We start from the raw sequence: 20,386 nt of genomic DNA, 5'->3' as shown, positions 1-20,386 counted from the left end.
AGACATGTCAACAAAGGACATGGATTACTGGAACCATGTCCTATGGTCTGATGAGACCAAGATTAATTTGTTTGGTTCAGATGGTCTCCAGCATGTGTGGCAGCAATCAGGTGAGGAGTACAAAGATAAGTGTGTCATGCCTACAGTCAAGCATGGTGGTGGGAATGCCATGGTCTGGGGCTGCATGAGTGCAGCAGGTGTTGGGGAGTTACATTTCATTGAGGGACACATGAACTCCAATATGTACTGTGAAATACTGAAGCAGAGCATGATCCCCTCCCTCCGGAAACTGGGTCGCAGGGCAGTGTTCCAGCATGATAATGACCCCAAACACACCTCTAAGACGACCACTTCTTTATTGAAGAGGCTGAGGGTAAAGGTGATGGACTGGCCAAGCATGTCTCCAGACCTAAACCCAATAGAACATCTTTGGGGCATCCTCAAGCGGAAGGTGGAGGAGCGCAAAGTCTCGAATATCCGCCAGCTCCGTGATGTCGTCATGGAGGAGTGGAAAAGCATTCCAGTGGCAACCTGTGAAGCTCTGGTAAACTCAATGCCCAGGAGAGTTAAGGCAGTTTTGGGAAATAATGGTGGCCACACAAAATATTGACACTTCAGGAACTTTCACTTAGGGGTTACTCACTTTTGTTGCTGGTGGTTTAGACATTAATGGCTGTATATTGAGTTATTTTGAGGGAAGAATAAATTTACACTGTTATATAAGCTGCACACAGACTACTTTTCATTGTGTCAAAGTGTCATTTTGTCAGTGTTGTCCCATGAAAAGATATACTTAAATATCTGCAGAAATGTGAGGGGTGTACTCACTTTTGTGATACACTGTATATATATATATATATATATATATATATATATATATATATATATACTGTATATACCCGGTGACTCCTACCCAAAAAGACTAAATGCTGTTATAAAACCAAATGATTAGTTTAAGGGTGTGTATATTTATGCAACCATATTATTATATGTTTTTTTATTTTTATTTCCTCTGTTAAATGTTAAAAAGTGATAAAGGTGAATACAGTTCTGAAATGATTCATCTCGTTCTCTGTTTGTTACAAAACAAAACCTGCCATTTTTACAGGGATGTGTCGACCTTTCATTTTTACTGTACGTACTTTAATGTCACTACTGATAAAAAAAACCTGACATCCTTGGATGTGTGATTATCATGTACTGCAGGTATGCATTTTATTCATATGACTCCCTGAAAGTCTAGGTGAAACTTAATCAGCCATATATAGCATTAAAACATTAAAACCACCTCTTTGTTTCTACACTCACTGTCCATTTTATCAGCTCCACTTACCATATAGAAGCACTTTGTAGTTCTATAATTACTGATTATACTTTAAATAAATAGGATTTACACAAATCATACCAACACAAAATTAAATTGATCTGAAAGTTATAACTAGCAAAAATAATAATTGGAGTCTTTATTGTTCAGTCCAGTCTGTCACAAAGTCCGTTGTAAGTTTGTGGTGCAAACACGCCAGGTTCCATCCCATCTAGCAGGAGCAGCATTGTTGGCTCTGAAATCTCGACTTGCAGTCTTTAACCTTGAGAGGATAAACAGGTTTCGGTCAGATCCACCTGATGTAAAACATCAGAAGATGTTGTTACAATGGGTTGTTTTTAGTTTTTCAGTGACGTCATCTAGCAGTCACATTTGCATTAGGGTGAAGGTGTAATAATATTTTGTAAAGCTGCTATAGTTTATAAATTTTTGATATAATAAAAAAAACATGTGGAACAAATGAAATTAAAGATAAAATAAAGCTAATTAAAAAGTAAAAAATATTTTTGAATCTTAAATTCAAAAGAATGAAGCAGAAATGACTTGTGGATGTCAAGACGCTGTTAATTTGAGTTCTTATGTGAACACGTTTCTGTTTGCTACTTCCTCAAACAGGCGGGAAACCAAAAAAAGTGCAAAAAAAAAAAAAACCTTGACGAGCAAGGAAGTGGTTCTTGCAAAACACATTACAAATATGAGACACTGAGCTGTGTCAAAGAAGCTTTTCACAGCCCAGTCCAGTTTAGAACATCTATGAAGCAGAATATTTCTTTGTTTTGTTTTTTTACTTTTGTTTACTTTTGACTTTTGTTAGTTAAAGAAAGATTTAAGAGAATTAACAAATCACATTCTTTTTTTTAAATATGTGTAAATAATGATTCAATTAACCTCAAGTCTGTGTAAACAGTGCAAAGAGAAGTAGGAAAGTTTGACAATTTAACAAACCACCGCCTGTTTCTTTTATTAGCAGTGATCAGCCAGTGCTATGGGCGTAATGAATGAATGCAAACATTAATTGGGTCCTGCCATTCATGTGGATGTTACTTTGACACGTACCACCTACCTAAGCATTGTTACAAACCGTGTACTCCCTTTCATGGAAACGATATTCCCTGATAGCAGTGGCCTCTTTCAGCAGGATAATGCACCCTGCCACAAAGCAAAAATGCTTCAGGAATGGTTTGAGGAGCACAACAACGAGTTCGGCCTCCAAATTCCCCAGATCTTAATCCAATCAAGCATCTGGGGGATGTGCTGGACAAATAAGTCTTATCCATAGAGGCCCCACCTCGCAACTTACAGGAGTTAAAGGATCTGCTTGTGGAGTTCATGCCTCGACGGGTCAGGGGGACAAACACAATAGTACCAAGGTGGTCATAATGTTATGCCTGATTGGTGTATGTGGTAACATATCCTTATTGTAAGATATGCTGGTAAGAAAAAAAATAGCGATAAAAGTAATAATATGACATGGTTTATGATTGGTTAAAAATGTTAAATTATAAACACTATGGGTCTATTCGAAAACCTAGTGAGCTACCTTACCGTCTACTGCCTACAAAGGCAGCTGCCTAAGCAGAGAGGATTCTAATAAATCATCGACTTATAAGTCAGGTTATTCGGACTCGCTACTTTACAGCGAACTAAGCTAACACAGTTAGCCTCATGCCATTCAAACCAATGAGATGAGGTGACACAACACACTAGCATATTAACTCTCCATGTACCGAAATTTACAAATAAATGACACTTGTACACGTTTATACAATTTAAAAACCAGTGGTAATTTATATACATTTCAAAATAACTCCTTTTGTTGCTCCACATTTGTTCGCCATATTTGTAATTTTTTGTGAAAAAAGTTGTGCCGCACTGAATGCTGGGATTACCTTTCACCGCTAAGGAAGCATCGAATGCTCCTTTGTTAGTCAAAATACCGTTCAAATTTAAGGTACCTTACTAGGCAGCATTTTAAGGCATCTAAGCATTTGAACAGTCTTCTTCTCGGGAGCGTGCGTAAGATGACGTAAAATGCTGTCTATGTAGAGGGCTCACTAGGTTTTCGAACAAACCCTACATATATTTAAACACTGACCCAACTAGAAAGACACCAACAAATCTGAACTCAAGGACAGAAGCTTTCCTTTACGTAAATAGGAAATTAGCACTGCAATAACCAAACCAGAACATGTTGTCAGTTTCTCCAGCACTGTGCATGGCCCTTATTCACCCATTGTTCAGTTTTGGGGTGCATCCCTTTTTCCAGCAGAAACTGAAAATCTAAACCCACTACTGCAACTTCAACATACACCGATTAGGCATAACATCATGACCAGCTTCTTGTTTCTACACTCACTGTCCATTTTATCAGCTCCACTTACCATATAGAAGCACTTTGTAGTTCTACATTTACTGACTGTAGTCCATCTGTTTCTCTACATACTTTTTTAGCCTGCTTTCACCCTGTTCTTCAATGGTCAGGACCCCCACAGGACCATTACAGAGCAGGTATTATTCATTCTCAGCACTGCAGTGACACTGACATTGTGGTGGTGTGTTAGTGTGTGTTGAGTTTTTAAACACCTCACTGTCACTGCTGGACTAAGAATAGTCCACCAACCAAAATATATCCAGCCAACAGCGGGCAGCATCCTGTGATCACTGATGAAGATCTAGAAGATGACCAACTCAAACAGCAGCAATAGATGAGCGATCGTCTCTGACTTTACATCTACAAGGTGGATCAACTAGGTAGGAGTGTCTAATAGAGTGGACAGTGAGTGGACACGGTATTTAAAAACTCCAGCAGCACTGCTGTGTCTGATCCACTCATACCTGCACAACACACACTAACACACCACCACCATGTCATTGTCACTGCAGTGCTAAGAATGATCCATTACCTAAATAATATCTGTGGTCCTGTGGGGGTCCTGACCATTGAAGAACAGAGTAAAAGCAGGTTAAAAATGTATGTAGAGAAACAGATGGACTACAGGCAGTAATTGTAGCAGTACAAAGTGCTTCTTTATGGTAAGTGGAGCTGATAAAATGGACAGTGAGTGTAGAAACCAGGAGGTGGTTTTAATGTTATGGCTGATTGATGTATAGCAAGGTGAAGGTTTTGGTTTTCCAGTTGCAAACAGATCAGATCTGAGGGGCCCGGAGCTCCCGCCCCATCATGAGTGATGCTGGTAAGGCATTACCGTGGCCATCTCCTGGTTGGGAACGACATAGGCCTTGGGCCAATTGGTTAAGGAGTACCTGGCAAAGAAGATGTATTGGTTTTCCTGACCTTTCTTGGCTATGTAGATGGCACACATCTGCCTTCAGTCACTTTACCAGCTCACCACCAACTGATCACCGGCTCTGCCCTATGCTTTACCGCCAGCTTGGTTGTGTTCCAGACTTCCACGACTATGGTGATATGAGTTGCCCTGGTCACCTGGTTGCTGGCTATGCTCCAGCTTGTCGCAAATTTACTGCAGCCTTTAATTGTCTAACACGGACAACAGGACAGACTGTCAGTGTTGGCATGCTTCATGAAGTACCCTGATGTACCGATGTACCCTGTTAAAAAAATGACTGCAGTGTCTCCAGCCTTCTGCTAGCCCTACAGGGATCTGGAAGCTGAGAACTGCTGCTCATATACAGTACAGGCTGAAAGAGTTGTGTTGTGGCTTCTACCATGGCTATGTATTTTCTATGGCTCATACAACAGTTGAGTTCTTGCTGGCTAAGCACCTGGTGTCACAAATCCAGCCTCGATGTGCTCCCAAAACTCATGATTACATGCAACACCCCTCTCTCCAGGTGCACATGTTGGAGAAGTTTGTTTTCAGGGGCAAGATAACGCCCCCTCACTGTGATTGGTCTCAGACTAATTAGCCACAGCTGAACTAATGAGCTCATGGGATTTAAGAGGGCAGCGTGGGACCAATCTTTGGAGACTATTTAAATTTGACTCTGTTCCATAGCATAGCATAGCATAGCATAGCATAGCATAGCATAGCATAGCATAGCATAGCATAGCATAGCATAGCTATTTATTTGACTCTGTTTAGCCTGCTTAGCTATGCTTTGCTTAGCTCTTTTTAGTCTTGTTTAGCTCTGCTTAGCCCTGTTTAGCTCTGTTAAACCTGTTCAGTCTTCGTTTGTCTGCTTTAGCTGGTTTGTCTGTCTTTTTCATGCCTTGTTAGCTCATGTTCGGTTTGTCTTGGTCTAGTTCCTGTTTAGCTTAGGTTTCATGTTTAGCATTAGCTTAGGTTCATTGTTCATGTATGTTTAGATTAGTATTAGCATTTAGCATTAGCTTTAGCCTTGTTTGTATGTGTTTAGTTTAGCTTTAGCATTTAGCATAGGTCATGTGTTTGTCTTGTCTTTTGTTGTTATTATTAAATACTTTTGAGTCAACCTCTCTGTGTCCCTGCCCCTCTTGTCTGTCATAGCCCATAAAGCGTTACACCTGGCTCTTTTTATTTTTTGTCAGCTCGGCTTAGCACTGCTGCTATTTCCAGATCAGTGACATGAGTGTCCAAGATAAATCTGTGTAAATTGTTGTAAAGAAAATGATGTAATTATTGAATTCACAGGCTGATCCAATTTGTGTGAATTTTATCAGGGCAACTCATCATGTAATTCAGCATTGTGTGTGGTCTCCAAGTGCCTGTATGCAGTCCTAACAATGTCTGGGTATGCACCTGATGATAAGATGGCTGGTGTTTTTTGGGAATTTCCCTTACAGACCTGGATATGGGCATCAGAGAGCTACAAGGTTGTGTCTAAAGCACTGATACATGATGTCCTAGAGATTCTCAATCGGATTCAGGTTCAGGGAATGTGAGAGCCAGCCAATGGTATCAATACCTTTGTCGTCTATAAACTGCTTATACACAGTCTGGCCACATAATGCTGTGCATTGTCTGGTATCCAGGGTCACTGCACCTGCATTTGTTCTGACAATGGTTCTAAAAATTTAATCGCAGGAACTACCATCACTCAGGGTATGCTTCTGCATCTGTATGCCCCCCAGGCCATCACTACCACACTGCCAAACCTGTAATGCTGAATGGCTGCAGGTACTGTCTCCTGCTACCAGTAGTGACAGGGGCACTAGCAAAATTCTAAACTAGAGAAAAATCTGTCATAAAAGAAAAGGAGACAGTATATGTCTGTAGCCACCACTTGTAAAATCATTCCCATTTTGTTGCCACTTTCATTTGCACCAAAGCAGGTGAAATTGATTTACAATCACTTATGATTCTTATCAGTTCAAGTCAAATAAACAATTGAATTAGGAATTAAAATACTTAAAACTTTTTTATTACCATAATAGGGAAAAAATATTTACATCTAATAGTCAATTAATATGAGATCATTAATTGTAGAAATATTATTATATTAATGATAACTTCATTGTTTCATGCTGCAGCATTTTCGGAACAGTTCATTAGCAGCAAGAAATGAACTTGAAGGCGTAGAGAGTTTGTGGCGTAGTTGAAATGCAACTTCCTGTAAAGACACCCAAGTGCTTTGCTGAAGGTGTGAGTGTTTCTGACTTTGCTCCATCTTTCAAGCTTAATCTAAGCTTGAAAGTGCTGTGGCATAAAAACACACAGGAAACTGTGCCAACTGATAAGATAAAAGAAGAAAAACGTAAGTCAAAGAAAACTAAATTATGATTTTAAAAAAATATGACAAAAATTGCATTAATTGAAGATATAGATTTAATAGTTTATAGTTTTTAAACCTGTTTAACTTTGTTTCTGTTTTTGACAGGACTTATGGTGTCTTAAAAGAGACTTTTGCACCCCTGGATATGGCTGTGTTTCTTGGACTAAAGTTTTTCTTAGTCTTGGTCCTCACAGGATTAAAGTTATGTAAGTAGAAACTGTTGTTTCCAATTCTGAGCTATCACTGGTCATTATGGTACATAAGAAGAAATTAATATAATGTTACATCAGAACATTTTATTTATTTTAGATAATAATGTATATGTATTACACTGTATATCACACCATATTTGTGATATAGGGAAGTACTGAGATAATGGTAGACTTAGAACATCAACTTTTTAAATATGCATTGTTTGAATGTATTGTTATGTTAATGTGTTGATTAAGCCTTTGTAAAGTGGGACTTATAGAACAATTGAACTTCACATATCATCCTGATCTGGTTTTCTAAGCAAGTTTGCTGCTGTTGATTGAGAAGCGATAGGATGCAGGTTGGGTGTGTCCACTGAGGCTCTGTATTAGTTTATAACACAGCCTGGTGTATAATAGCAGACTGACACTGATATATGCTGCTGTGTTGTTTCTCTTGTAGTATTTTTTTTATTTTTAATGAATTTTTTAAAACTTGTATCTTGTACTTTCAAAATTTAAACCAGAACCCCTACTTCCTGAAGATAAGCATTACCCTGAGGTCCACATGTGATGTGTATTCTGTGTATACAGTAAATTAGTAAAACTAAGCATTTTGCTATTTTCGAAACATTATGGTTTTGTAAGGTTACATTTTATTGCAGTATTCTTTTGAAATTCGTCCCTACTGCTTATTCTTTAGACTACTTCCTAATAGGTGTCTTTTCCGCCCTGCCATGAGCTCACTTGTTAACACAGTGCTAAAATGAAATATATACAAGCTTGTTTTTAATTTCTTTATGATATATATTATTAATTGTTACATCCGTTCATAAAACATTAGTTTAATTTAATTAGTGTGTATAGAAAATGGTACATTACATGTACTACACCCATCTTTAGCATTAAACTTCTTTATGTAATGTCTTTTTTTTTTTTTTATAAGAATTTGTACATTTATGAGGAGGTTTATATACATTTTATGTAGTTTGACTGATTTGGTACAATTTAATATAGTAATTTAACCAAAATATACCAAACAAACTAATGCATGTATGAAATATTTTTGAAAAATGCAATATATGTATTGATATTTGTTTAATAGATTTTTGCTTAATAGCCATAACATTTAAAACCACCTCCTTGTTTCTACACTTACTGTCCATTTTATCAGCTCCACTTACCATATAGAAGCACTTTGTAGTTCTACAATTACTCACTGTAGTCCATCTGTTTCTCTACATACCTTTTTAGCCTGCTTTCACCCTGTTCGTCAATGGTCAGGGCCACCACAGAGCAGGTATTATTTGGGTGTTGGATCATTCTCAGCCGACACTGATACTGACATGGTGGTGGTGTGTTAGTGTGTGTTGTGCTGGTATGAGTGGATCAGACACAGCAGCGCTGCTGGAGTTTTTAAATACCGTGTCCACTCACTGTTTGAGTTGGTCATCTTCTAGTCCTTCATCAGTGGTCACAGGACGCTGCCTTTGGGGCGCTGTTGGCTGGATATTTTTGGTTGGTAGACTATTCTCAGTCCAGCAGTGACAGTGAGGTGTTTAAAAACACCATCAGCCTTGCTGTGTCTGATCCACTCATACCAGCACGACACACACTAACACATGACAATATTTCACACACACAGGTTTTTAGTCTTTTAACAACCTTAGCTTATATAATAACATGATAAACTGTACCAACCTAACCACAAGTAAACATATTCCTGATATTTACACCTATCTATATTTTCAGAACATATACCCACCTCATGGTTTATTCAGAAACCTAATTTCCTGAAAATATTGGGAGATTTTGTCAAATGCAATGAAAACAAGAATCTGTAGTTTTTTAATAATACTGAACCTTTATTTAACAGACAAAAGTATGAAGAAATTGGCTAACAAACAAGATTGTATTTTCTAAGTATAAACAAGTGATAAGTGAAAAGTGTTTAGAATTTTGAAGTTACAGTGTTTCGAAACATTCCACAAAAAGCAGGTGAATTAGTAACAGATGAGGGGATTGTATTTGGGTGTAAATGTCAAATTCATCAAAGCTCATTTAAAAAAAGTCATGTCTCAGAACTTGGTGCCAAACCATTTTATGAAAGAATTGTCAATCAGTTCAAAAAGAGCATTTCTCAATGAGATTGCAAATAATTTGTCTTTCAACATCTACCGTACATAACATTAGAAAAAGATTCAAGGAAATCTGGTGTGGGGCAAAACCTAAAATCCCTGTTGAAAATGCATGACTTTGGCATTGCATGCCGAAACCCTCATGTTACTGTGATAAGTATGGACACATGGGCTCTAGAGTACTTTGGAAAGACTTTTGTCACTTGGCACAGTCCACTGCTGCATAAAATGCAACTTAATGCAACCATGCATTAATTAACTCAAGGATGTTGAGTTTTCCATGTGAAAAGGAAAATCCAATCTGTTATTAGCTAAAGGAGCAAAAGCCAACATCTGCCTCGATATGCATGAAAGTGAGGGTACCACTGATGTGGAGGCATATATTGGGATTTTAGAGGCAACATTCTTCTCCAGGACGACGTCCATGGTTATTTTAGCGACTCTAGGCCTCATTTCTCATGTGCTACAACAGTGTGGCTTTGTAAACACAGAGTGTATATGCTTGACTGGCCTGCCTGCAGTCCAAATCAACCTCCTATTAAAATTGTATGGCACATCGTAAAGTAAAGAATCAGACAAAGGTGACCATAGACTGTTGAGCCCCCCCCCCCCCAAAAAAAAAGTGCAATTATTAAATAAGGTTACGTAGGACAGTGTAAGACATGCCTATGTCCTAACTTTTTGTATTAAAGGCATCATATTTGCTTTTCTTTGTATTCTTGTCAGTTAAATAAAAGTTCATATTTATATTGCACTTTACACAATGTCCCAAAAATAGTGTTTGTACATAATTAGTGGTCTAATAAATAAAGCTTGCCAGATATTCCAGTGTAAATAAATTAAATACATTAAAAATAAATAAATATTGGTATGTACAAGTTTATTTATTATTATCAATACCTATTTTTAGTATTATTCTATGAGTTAATAACCACTACTATTCTACTATTACTATTGTCTGTTTTATCACCACTTCAACCTGGTGAGAGTTTTAGTAGCTTTTTTTAGTACCTCCAGTTGGCCTGACTGCATGTCTTTGGACTTGAAACACACGCAGCTGCCCGGTCGGGAAATTGAACCCAGGTCCTTCTTGGTGTGAGGTGATAGCTCTACCCATTGCGGCATTGTACCACATACAATACGTTTATAAAACTAAAAACCTAAACATATCATTTTTTACTCTGCAGTCTTTATTTCTGATGTAGACTGCTGCACATGTTATTTTACTTATTATTTATTCCAAATCAAAGTCGCTGTGGGACTGGGTCCCGAAAAAACTGGGTGTGAAAGCAGACCAGGCACCAATAAAGTTTAGTTTTTTTTTTTAACATTCTATACTAATTTCTATACTTTTTTAACATTTGAGGTTTAAGTAGTTATTATTATTATTATTTAAATTAAACTAACATTGAAGGTCATTGTAGGAATTGGGGACTACCATGGTTAGGACACGGGTACCTACTTATTAGCATAAAATAAAAAGGTCAGAAAAATATAATATTATTTAAGCTTTTATTTTTCTGAAATGACTATCTTTTGTATTACAGCAATATATTTAAAAAAAATTATGAAAAATACTGACATAATTCTCCTGAAAGTCAGTGACTTACAAACCTAGGCCTATTTCAGATATTTCTTTAATAAACACTATAATTGTTGCTAAATTTGACAGATTAACGTATTATAATAGTAAAAAACTGTTGTTTTGTACTGTCAAAAAATCTATTTAGAATGAACTGTTTAATCAAGGAGAAATATCTGATCCTAATTTGAGCATTCAGTATCAATTATATCTAACCCAGGTTTTACTCAGAGTAACATGAGCTCTTTCAGAAGTGAGTATGTTCCATTAAGTGGGTGGACCCTTGAAAAGTGTGGTAGCAGAATGTGTGCAGTTTGAGCTGTGAACTATGTTGAGCAAAACCACATCCGGAAAAGAAAAAGACTGACATAAAGGTGCAAGTCTTAGTTCCCTTCTCTTATTTTTTTCTGTAGGATATATTAAATGATGCAATACTATAACATGGTAACTTGCAAATACAACAAAACTTCTAATTAACTGTCTAATTAGTGAATGATGGTCAAATTAGAAAAGAAAGAAAATGAGAAAGTTCCTAATTTTTTTACACAGGAAACACACTGTACAGGCTTTCATTTACATAAATGAACTTTGCGTGAAGCAGAACAAAAGGAACAAAACTAATGTGCATTTGACTGGGGAGGGGGTAGGGTTTAGTCAGCGCACAGGAAGCTGTGGTTTAAAAAAAAATGAAATAGCTTTTTGCACTCTCTGTTGTTATAGTAACTAACTGTAACACACATACAACACTTGCAGTAATGGTTGTAATTTGCTAACCTTTAAAACGACCTAAAAAAGGAGGCTTAAATTAAGCGTCAAGGACATGGTTAATTAAAATACATATAAAACATGCGGACACATTTGACACTGTATTTTATGCCACTACAGATTAACTTTTTAAAAGTACAGTAGACTCTTAAGTTATGAACAGTTTACCATACTAACATTTTGGGTTACGAACGATCTTTTTCAACTTAACGTACGAACAAATTTCGGATTACGACCGTCTCTCTCTCTCTCTCTCTCTCTCTCTCTCTCTCTCTCTCTCTCTCTCTCTTTATATATATACACACGGTGAGCAAACATTCGGACAGCAGATTGTGTTTTTCCGGTGTTTTCTTTATATTTTTAGCTTAGTGCTGAGAAAATGAACAAATCTATTACAATTCATTGTTGTATAATTACTCCTGCCAGTAGCTGTCACTGTGTATCAGACAGAGGGGACAGTGAGTGAAGCAGAGCTGGGATCTCGAATACAACGTATCGAATCATAGCTCTGCCTGCCGGCTAGGCTGAGCAGCCAAATGAACGACGATTGGACCAGATATGGGTGGGATTAAGCCGGATAGAGTCTCTCTCTCATAACTAATGCAATTACGACCTCTTCTGGCTGATTGATGGCGCCTGCTCAGAGATGGGAAAAGTGCTCTCAGGGTGTGTCTCTCTGTACACAGTGCTGAGCTGCTCTGCACTCGTCAAAGTGTAGGTGATGAGATGCATACGGTATGCTGCCAACTGCTAAGGAAGCGCATCTGATGCTCCCTCATCATTCTGTCAAAATACCGTTCAACATACACCCATTGTATGTTTGATATGCTTGACAAAACTAAAAGTGATATTAAGATAGGTGATCTGAGATCCAATTACAATAAACAAAGTCCAATAAACAGTTAACTTTGATTGCAAGTCAAGGCATTGGAACTCTGGCTGTCTATAACTCACTGGCTTAGTCAATAGCAAAGCAAAGTTCTTGAAGTTCTTATTAGTTGTATCGAACACGTTAACACCACATACAAGACAATTAAGTACAGTAGACCCTTGACTTACCAATTTAATTGGTTCCGAAGGGCTGTTCTTAAGTCAAAATGTTCGTTAGATAAACCTATTTTTCCCATAAGAAATCATGTAAATAGAATTAATCTGTGCCAGACCTCCCAAACCACCCCTTACCTAACCTTTCTAATGTCCTAAATGGTCTTTTTTGTTATAAATACAAGTATATTTCCCTTAATATTAAATCATAGAATAGACATTACTATAATAAACAATAATAAACAACAATATACATGGCTCTAGAGTGCGACCAATTTGGTCGCACATGCGACCTAATTTCTCAATGGTGCGACTGAAAAAATTCTGAGGTCGCACCGGTGCGACCAGCTGTTCGAGGGGGGGGAAAAAAGTCTCTGTGACTCTGAAAGTCTCCGGTGCAACAACAGACACACATTAGGCCCATATCTAATCATATCTACAGTGTATCACAAAAGTGAGTACACCCCTCACATTTCTGCAAATATTTCATTATATCTTTTCATGGGACAACACTATAGAAATAAAACTTGGATATAACTTAGAGTAGTCAGTGTACAACTTGTATAGCAGTGTAGATTTACTGTCTTCTGAAAATAACTCAACACACAGCCATTAATGTCTAAATGGCTGGCAACATAAGTGAGTACACCCCACAGTGAACATGTCCAAAATGTGCCCAAAGTGTCAATATTTTGTGTGACCACCATTATTATCCAGCACTGCCTTAACCCTCCTGGGCATGGAATTCACCAGAGCTGCACAGGTTGCTACTGGAAACCTCTTCCACTCCTCCATGATGACATCACGGAGCTGGTGGATGTTAGACACCTTGAACTCCTCCACCTTCCACTTGAGGATGCGCCACAGGTGCTCAATTGGGTTTAGTCCATCACCTTTACCTTCAGCTTCCTCAGCAAGGCAGTTGTCATCTTGGTGGTTGTGTTTGGGGTCGTTATCCTGTTGGAAAACTGCCATGAGGCCCAGTTTTCGAAGGGAGGGGATCATGCTCTGTTTCAGAATGTCACAGTACATGTTGTAATTCATGTTTCCCTCAATGAACTGCAGCTCCCCAGTGCCAGCAACACTCATGCAGCCCAAGACCATGATGCTACCACCACCATGTTTGACTGTAGGCAAGATACAGTTGTCTTGGTACTTCTCACCAGGGCACCGCCACACATGCTGGACACCATCTGAGCCAAACAAGTTTATCTTGGTCTCGTCAGACCACAGGGCATTCCAGTAATCCATGTTCTTCAGCAAACTGTTTGCTGGCTTTCTTGTGCGTCAGCTTCCTTCTGGGATGACGACCATGCAGACCGAGTTGATGCAGTGTGCGGCGTATGGTCTGAGCACTGACAGGCTGACCTCCCACGTCTTCAACCTCTGCAGCAATGCTGGCAGCACTCATGTGTCTATTTTTTAAAGCCAACCTCTGGATATGACGCCGAACACGTGGACTCAACTTCTTTGGTCGACCCTGGCGAAGCCTGTTCCGAGTGGAACCTGTCCTGGAAAACCGCTGTATGACCTTGGCCACCATGCTGTAGCTCAGTTTCAGGGTGTTAGCAATCTTCTTATAGCCCAGGCCATCTTTGTGGAGAGCAACAATTCTATTTCTCACATCCTCAGAGAGTTCTTTGCCATGAGGTGCCATGTTGAATATCCAGTGGCCAGTATGAGAGATTTGTACCCAAAACACCAAATTTAACAGCCCTGCTCCCCATTTACACCTGGGACCTTGACACATGACACCAGGGAGGGACAACGACACATTTGGGCACAATTTGGACATGTTCACTGTGGGGTGTACTCACTTATGTTGCCAGCTATTTAGACATTAATGGCTGTGTGTTGAGTTATTTTCAGAAGACAGTAAATCTACACTGCTATACAAGCTGTACACTGACTACTCTAAGTTATATCCAAGTTACATGTCTATAGTGTTGTCCCATGAAAAGATATAATGAAATATTTGCAGAAATGTGAGGGGTGTACTCACTTTTGTGATACACTGTATATTTCTAAACCAATCAGAGATAATGAAGGGCCGGACCAGCGTCATCAACTGTGGGCGTTACACAGCGAAAGTTAAGAGTGGTAATATCATGGCGGAGTGTGTAGAATATGTGTGAGCATTTGTGCTGCTGTTACAGATGTTGGTTTTTATGTAAAAACATCAAACAAATATCGGTGATTAGAAGACGGGACGTGTTTGTCTCAGTTGTTGTTTTCTGTAGTTCATTGACGTGAGAAGAGTTTTGCACTTCGCTTTCACCGCGACTCTCGGCATAAATAAGCGATTTACTCAGCGCTCCACTCGATAGATAAAACATCATTAAAGTTCCACGATACAAACAAACATCTGTGTGAAATAACCATAAAATCCAGTCTAACAGCTACACATGTACTGTATCTGTGTTTAGCTGGATTTACTTCACGTTAAGCGGTGTTCATTCTGCCTGGGTTACTTTTACCACGTCATATCACACAGTTCATCTTTTTTTAAGGCACTTTAAAAATATCAGCAGCAAACTGACTGAAAATGTAATAATGTCATTTAGCCTATGTGAATAATATGCGTCACGTTACTGCATTAACCATATATAATATTCTTATCATTAAATGAGCTGTGCAGTTTAAAGCCCTCAAAACACTTGCACTTTTAATTTAGATTTTCTTTTTATTTCATTTATCTTAAATTTCAGCTCAGTGAAGCACTTTAAGCAACAACACTTTTTTAGTAAGTTACTTTTCTTGTAGAATTGTGCTTCAAATAAAGAACTTTATGTTGACCAGATTGTTAGTTAATCATTTACAAGTCAATATTGCCTATAAGGACAGCGAATAAAAAAAAGTGAACCTGTAAAACTGAGGTGTTAAATGCGATGTGGTCGAAAATTTGGGTGCACCTAACTTTTGTGCTGGTGCACCTAAGAATAAAAGTTAGGCGCACCAGTGCAACCAGTGCAAAAAGTTAGTCTAGAGCCCTGATATACAGTAGTACTGTACATAAAAACACACATTACATTTCAGTACAGTATGTGTGCTGCACCATACATCATAATGAATTTCCTTCTTTTTATATGAAATGTATCTACCAAAAACAACAATAACTCTCATATTTCTCTATTATCTCCTTTATTTCAATAGTGTTGTATTTTGTAGGTGTAATTGCACGAAAGAAAGACTTTACTGAGCCGAATTTCTTCTCTCACTCACTCACTGTCCCCTCTGTCTGATACACAGTGACAGCTACTGGCAGGAGTAATTATACAACACAACAAATTGTGATTTTATTTAAATGAACTGTTCATAAGCCTGTTTTTTTTTTTTTTTTCAAGCAAATCTTTTAATTTTATTTTATTTCTGATAGAAAATGTAAGTAAAAAAGCTTTTAGAATTTCAGGTTGCCGAATATGTTAACAACTAACCACAATGCTGTGGAAAGGTCGTTATTATTACCCTAAATTTTGTTCTGTAGTCGAAACTTAACTGAACTAAATTGTTTAGGCTATAGACAGAAACAACAGAACAAACGGCAGACAACCTAAATCTTGCCATAGTCGAAACATAACATTTTTACTTTTGGGAGTTAGTCTTTTTAAAATGCATTTTATCCCCATTTTCTTCCCGATTTAGCGCACTCAATTTTTGTCTTCTGCTGCTGAGAGATACCTGATTGCATCCAAGGAGAGCACGTCACTGTACACGCCTCTTCCGACACGTGCACAGCCCTCCTCTTCTCGCCCCAGGTGTCTCTTCCACCGATCCACAGCGTATGAAGACCCACCCACCCACGCATGCTCCCACCCTGCAGATACTGTGGCCAATTAATATCTGCTGCAGGCACTGCCAATTATGCCCGCCAGATGGCTCCTAGCCGAGCAGTGGCAAAAATAGTTCTTGTGAATTACAAGGTCACGAAAAAGAGGCCAGGTCTGACATACGGGAGATCCCTTCCGCTTAACAAACAAGGGAAAATGAACACATAGGTCACTATGAACTACACACTTAATAAAAATGGCAACTTTACAAACTTAAACGCATAATGCACTATTAGCCTCGTCGCTCAAACACATCTCACTCTAAACAAACAATTCAACCATTAATCCCATTTTAATCCTTGATACTAGAGATGGACCGATCGGGATGACATGCAATTTTTAGCGCAAAATCAGCAGTAAATAATAAAGTAACCAAACAATTATTTTTTTCACCCACAGGAGACATATCTTATTAGTCTAACTGACCACACACACACACACAGGTTTAATGTTATCCAGTTTAGTCTGAAAAAAACTTAAAAAGAGCCTCACAGTGAAGATAAACCGAAAGCAACAGCGTGTGTGTGTTTCTTTAAAAAAACGCTTTGTTCACAGTGTCGCTTTAAATGATTCTGATTCAGGAGTCGAATGTGACGCGTAAGTTTCTCTCTCCGTTTTTACTGTTATTAATAAATGCTGTGGTTTTAAATAAACACCAGCTACTACAGAACATTTTGTGTGACTTTCTTACATTAAAAAGCTTAATTAAAAAGCTTAATTAAAAAGCTTAATTAAACCGCTATTACCACAGAGCGGTCACCGAGTCAGACTCGTTCCGTCTGTGGAGCTAAAAGTTCTGATTACCCTAAAAGTTTAGCAGATGATCCTGAACTAACGAATTTGGTAATGAATAAACTTTTGCCTCTGATTGGCTCTGTAACGTTTCTGTTCTCATTTACATCAAAAGCAATGAATAATGTGCTGATAGAATCGGCTCAGATGTGACCGGGTTGTATTATCTTTTTAAAGTAAATATTTCAGTCAGCAAAATTACATCGTATGTATGATGCACAACGTTAATTCTGTTATTTTAGGTCGTGAAGAGCTTTCATGATGGTTTCTGTATGATGGTTGATAAATGGTGATGTGATGGTTCGTGTTTTGTAGCGCAAAGTCTGGATCAATTCACTGAGCTGTTAAGCTTAACATGATCTTTATATATCAAGTGATCGGATCGGCTACATTTGGGAAATATCATCCGATCGTCGATAGCATATTTTGATTGAAAATCGGCCGATATCGATTTAAAGTCGATCGATCGCCCCATCTCTACTTGATACTGTTTCAACCATGGGTGCGCTGCATCACTGAGCTTCCCGGGGGGACCCAAGCCTTACTTGCCAACAATGACAAGCACTATTGTACTATAATTTTCAAAAGCATTTCCCCCATCAGTTGGTTTTCTGAAACAAATCTTTATTTATGCTTATTTATAAATACAAAGTCGAAATAAACTAGGTGATATTAAGTGACATGTGCCCTAAAGGTAAATTACATTTTCAGAAATATTCAAATGAGGAGCTAATTCTGGATTTGTGACAATCAGGTTGAAATGTCTTCATTATAATTAATATGACATGCACAAGTCTGTAATAATTAAGGCAAGATAGCTGGTCTTTATTTATGACAGGAGCAATAATAGAAGATATAAAATCTGGCACTATGCATTGAAACATTGAGACAATTAAAATGTAAATGTCTGTAAAAATTAACCAGCACAGTCCCTCATGTTCAGCTGCTTTTTTACAGTTCTGCTTTTTGAATAGTTGCAACACATTTTGTTTCTTTGAAGAATGTTAACAAGGCTTGAAAAAAGTGAGGTCTGTGGGAGTGACATCATAGTTGTGGCACTGCAGGGAAGTGGATAGTAATGTACCATCCTAATTGTGTAAAAGGATGTCTGAGGTGTAAGGCTGAATTTGACTTGACTAAGATTTAAAAGGTTACATTGCTTACAAGTACACATAGAGATTAATCCACCGATGAGGCATAACATTATGACCACATTATGTCCTGATATTGTGTTGGTCCCCCTTTTGCTGCCAAAACAGCCCTGCAACTGTGATGCTCTGTGTATTCTGACACCTTTCTATCAGAACCAGCATTAACTTCTTCAGCAATTTGAGCTACAGTAGCTCATTTGTTGGATCGGACCACATGGGCCAGCCTTCGCTTCCCACGTGCATCAATGAGCCTTGGCCGCTCATGACCCTGTCTCGGGTTTACCACTGTTCCCTTCTTGAACCACTTTTGATAGATACTGACCACTGCAGACTGGGAACACCCCACAAGAGCTGCAGTTTTGGAGATGCTCTGGCCCAGTCGTCTAGCCATCACAATTTGGCCCTTGTCAAACTCACTCAAATCCTTACGCTTGCCCATTTTTCCTGCTTTTAACACATCAACTTTGAAGATAATATGTTCACTTGCTGACAAATATATCCCACCCACTGACAGGTACCGTGATGCAAAGATAATCAGTGTTATTCACTTCATCTGTGAGTGGTCATAATGTTATGCCTGGTTGCTATATGTTGATAAAGTAAAGCAAACATTACACAATTTATATTTAAATTAAAGAAGTGCTAGATTAAAGAGGTTGAGTACGCCATTTAAAGAGGACCGCCCCACCTGGGGATCAAACCCAGGACCTTCTTGCTTTGAGGCGACAGTGCTACCCACTAAGCCATTGTGCCACCTGTATTTTTTGTTGCATAGAATGACATATTGGCTTTTCTTTCTGACAATGGCAATAAACCACTGTTTTATACAGTATGTTTTGAGTGGGTGTGGTCAAAATAGATTTATTTATACAGTGTATCACAAAAGTGAGTACACCCCTCACATTTCTGCAAATATTTCATTATATCTTTTCATGGGACAACACTATAGACATGAAACTTGGATATAACTTAGAGTAGTCAGTGTACAACTTGTATAGCAGTGTAGATTTACTGTCTTCTGAAAATAACTCAACACACAGCCATTAATGTCTAAATAGCTGGCAACATAAGTGAGTACACCCCACAGTGAACATGTCCAAATTGTGCCCAAATGTGTCGTTGTCCCTCCCTGGTGTCATGTGTCAAGGTCCCAGGTGTAAATGGGGAGCAGGGCTGTTAAATTTGGTGTTTTGGGTACAATTCTCTCATACTGGCCACTGGATATTCAACATGGCACCTCATGGCAAAGAACTCTCTGAGGATGTGAGAAATAGAATTGTTGCTCTCCACAAAGATGGCCTGGGCTATAAGAAGATTGCTAACACCCTGAAACTGAGCTACAGCATGGTGGCCAAGGTCATACAGCGGTTTTCCAGGACAGGTTCCACTCGGAACAGGCTTCGCCAGGGTCGACCAAAGAAGTTGAGTTCACGTGTTCGGCGTCATATCCAGAGGTTGGCTTTAAAAAATAGACACATGAGTGCTGCCAGCATTGCTGCAGAGGTTGAAGACGTGGGAGGTCAGCCTGTCAGTGCTCAGACCATACGCCGCACACTTCATCAACTCGGTCTGCATGGTCGTCATCCCAGAAGGAAGCTGACGCACAAGAAAGCCCGCAAACAGTTTGCTGAAGACAAGCAGTCCAAGAACATGGATTACTGGAATGCCCTGTGGTCTGACGAGACCAAGATAAACTTGTTTGGCTCAGATGGTGTCCAGCATGTGTGGCGGCGCCCTGGTGAGAAGTACCAAGACAACTGTATCTTGCCTACAGTCAAGCATGGTGGTGGTAGCATCATGGTCTTGGGCTGCATGAGTGTTGCTGGCACTGGGGAGCTGCAGTTCATTGAGGGAAACATGAATTTCAACATGTACTGTGACATTCTGAAACAGAGCATG

The 20,386-nt window shown here is 38.7% G+C and overlaps 1 protein-coding gene across 1 annotated transcript in view; it reads left to right on the top strand.

Moving 5' to 3' along the window:
• The first annotated feature begins 6,877 nt into the window (after positions 1 to 6,877).
• The window catches only part of LOC134331865 (mucin-5AC-like), a 46,983-nt gene continuing 33,474 nt past the window's right edge, over positions 6,878 to 20,386 (top strand). The window contains exons 1-2 of the mRNA XM_063013405.1: positions 6,878 to 6,979; positions 7,103 to 7,203. Of these exons, the coding sequence (XP_062869475.1) occupies positions 7,143 to 7,203 (61 nt within the window). The 5' untranslated portion in view covers positions 6,878 to 6,979; positions 7,103 to 7,142. The remainder of the gene's footprint in view (positions 6,980 to 7,102; positions 7,204 to 20,386) is intronic.

This window comes from Trichomycterus rosablanca, chromosome 17 (assembly GCF_030014385.1).
Source record: "Trichomycterus rosablanca isolate fTriRos1 chromosome 17, fTriRos1.hap1, whole genome shotgun sequence".
In the NCBI taxonomy this organism is placed as follows: domain Eukaryota; kingdom Metazoa; phylum Chordata; class Actinopteri; order Siluriformes; family Trichomycteridae; genus Trichomycterus; species Trichomycterus rosablanca.
The sequence above is the reverse complement of the archived record's forward strand: the minus strand, read 5'-3'. Positions and strand labels throughout refer to the sequence as shown.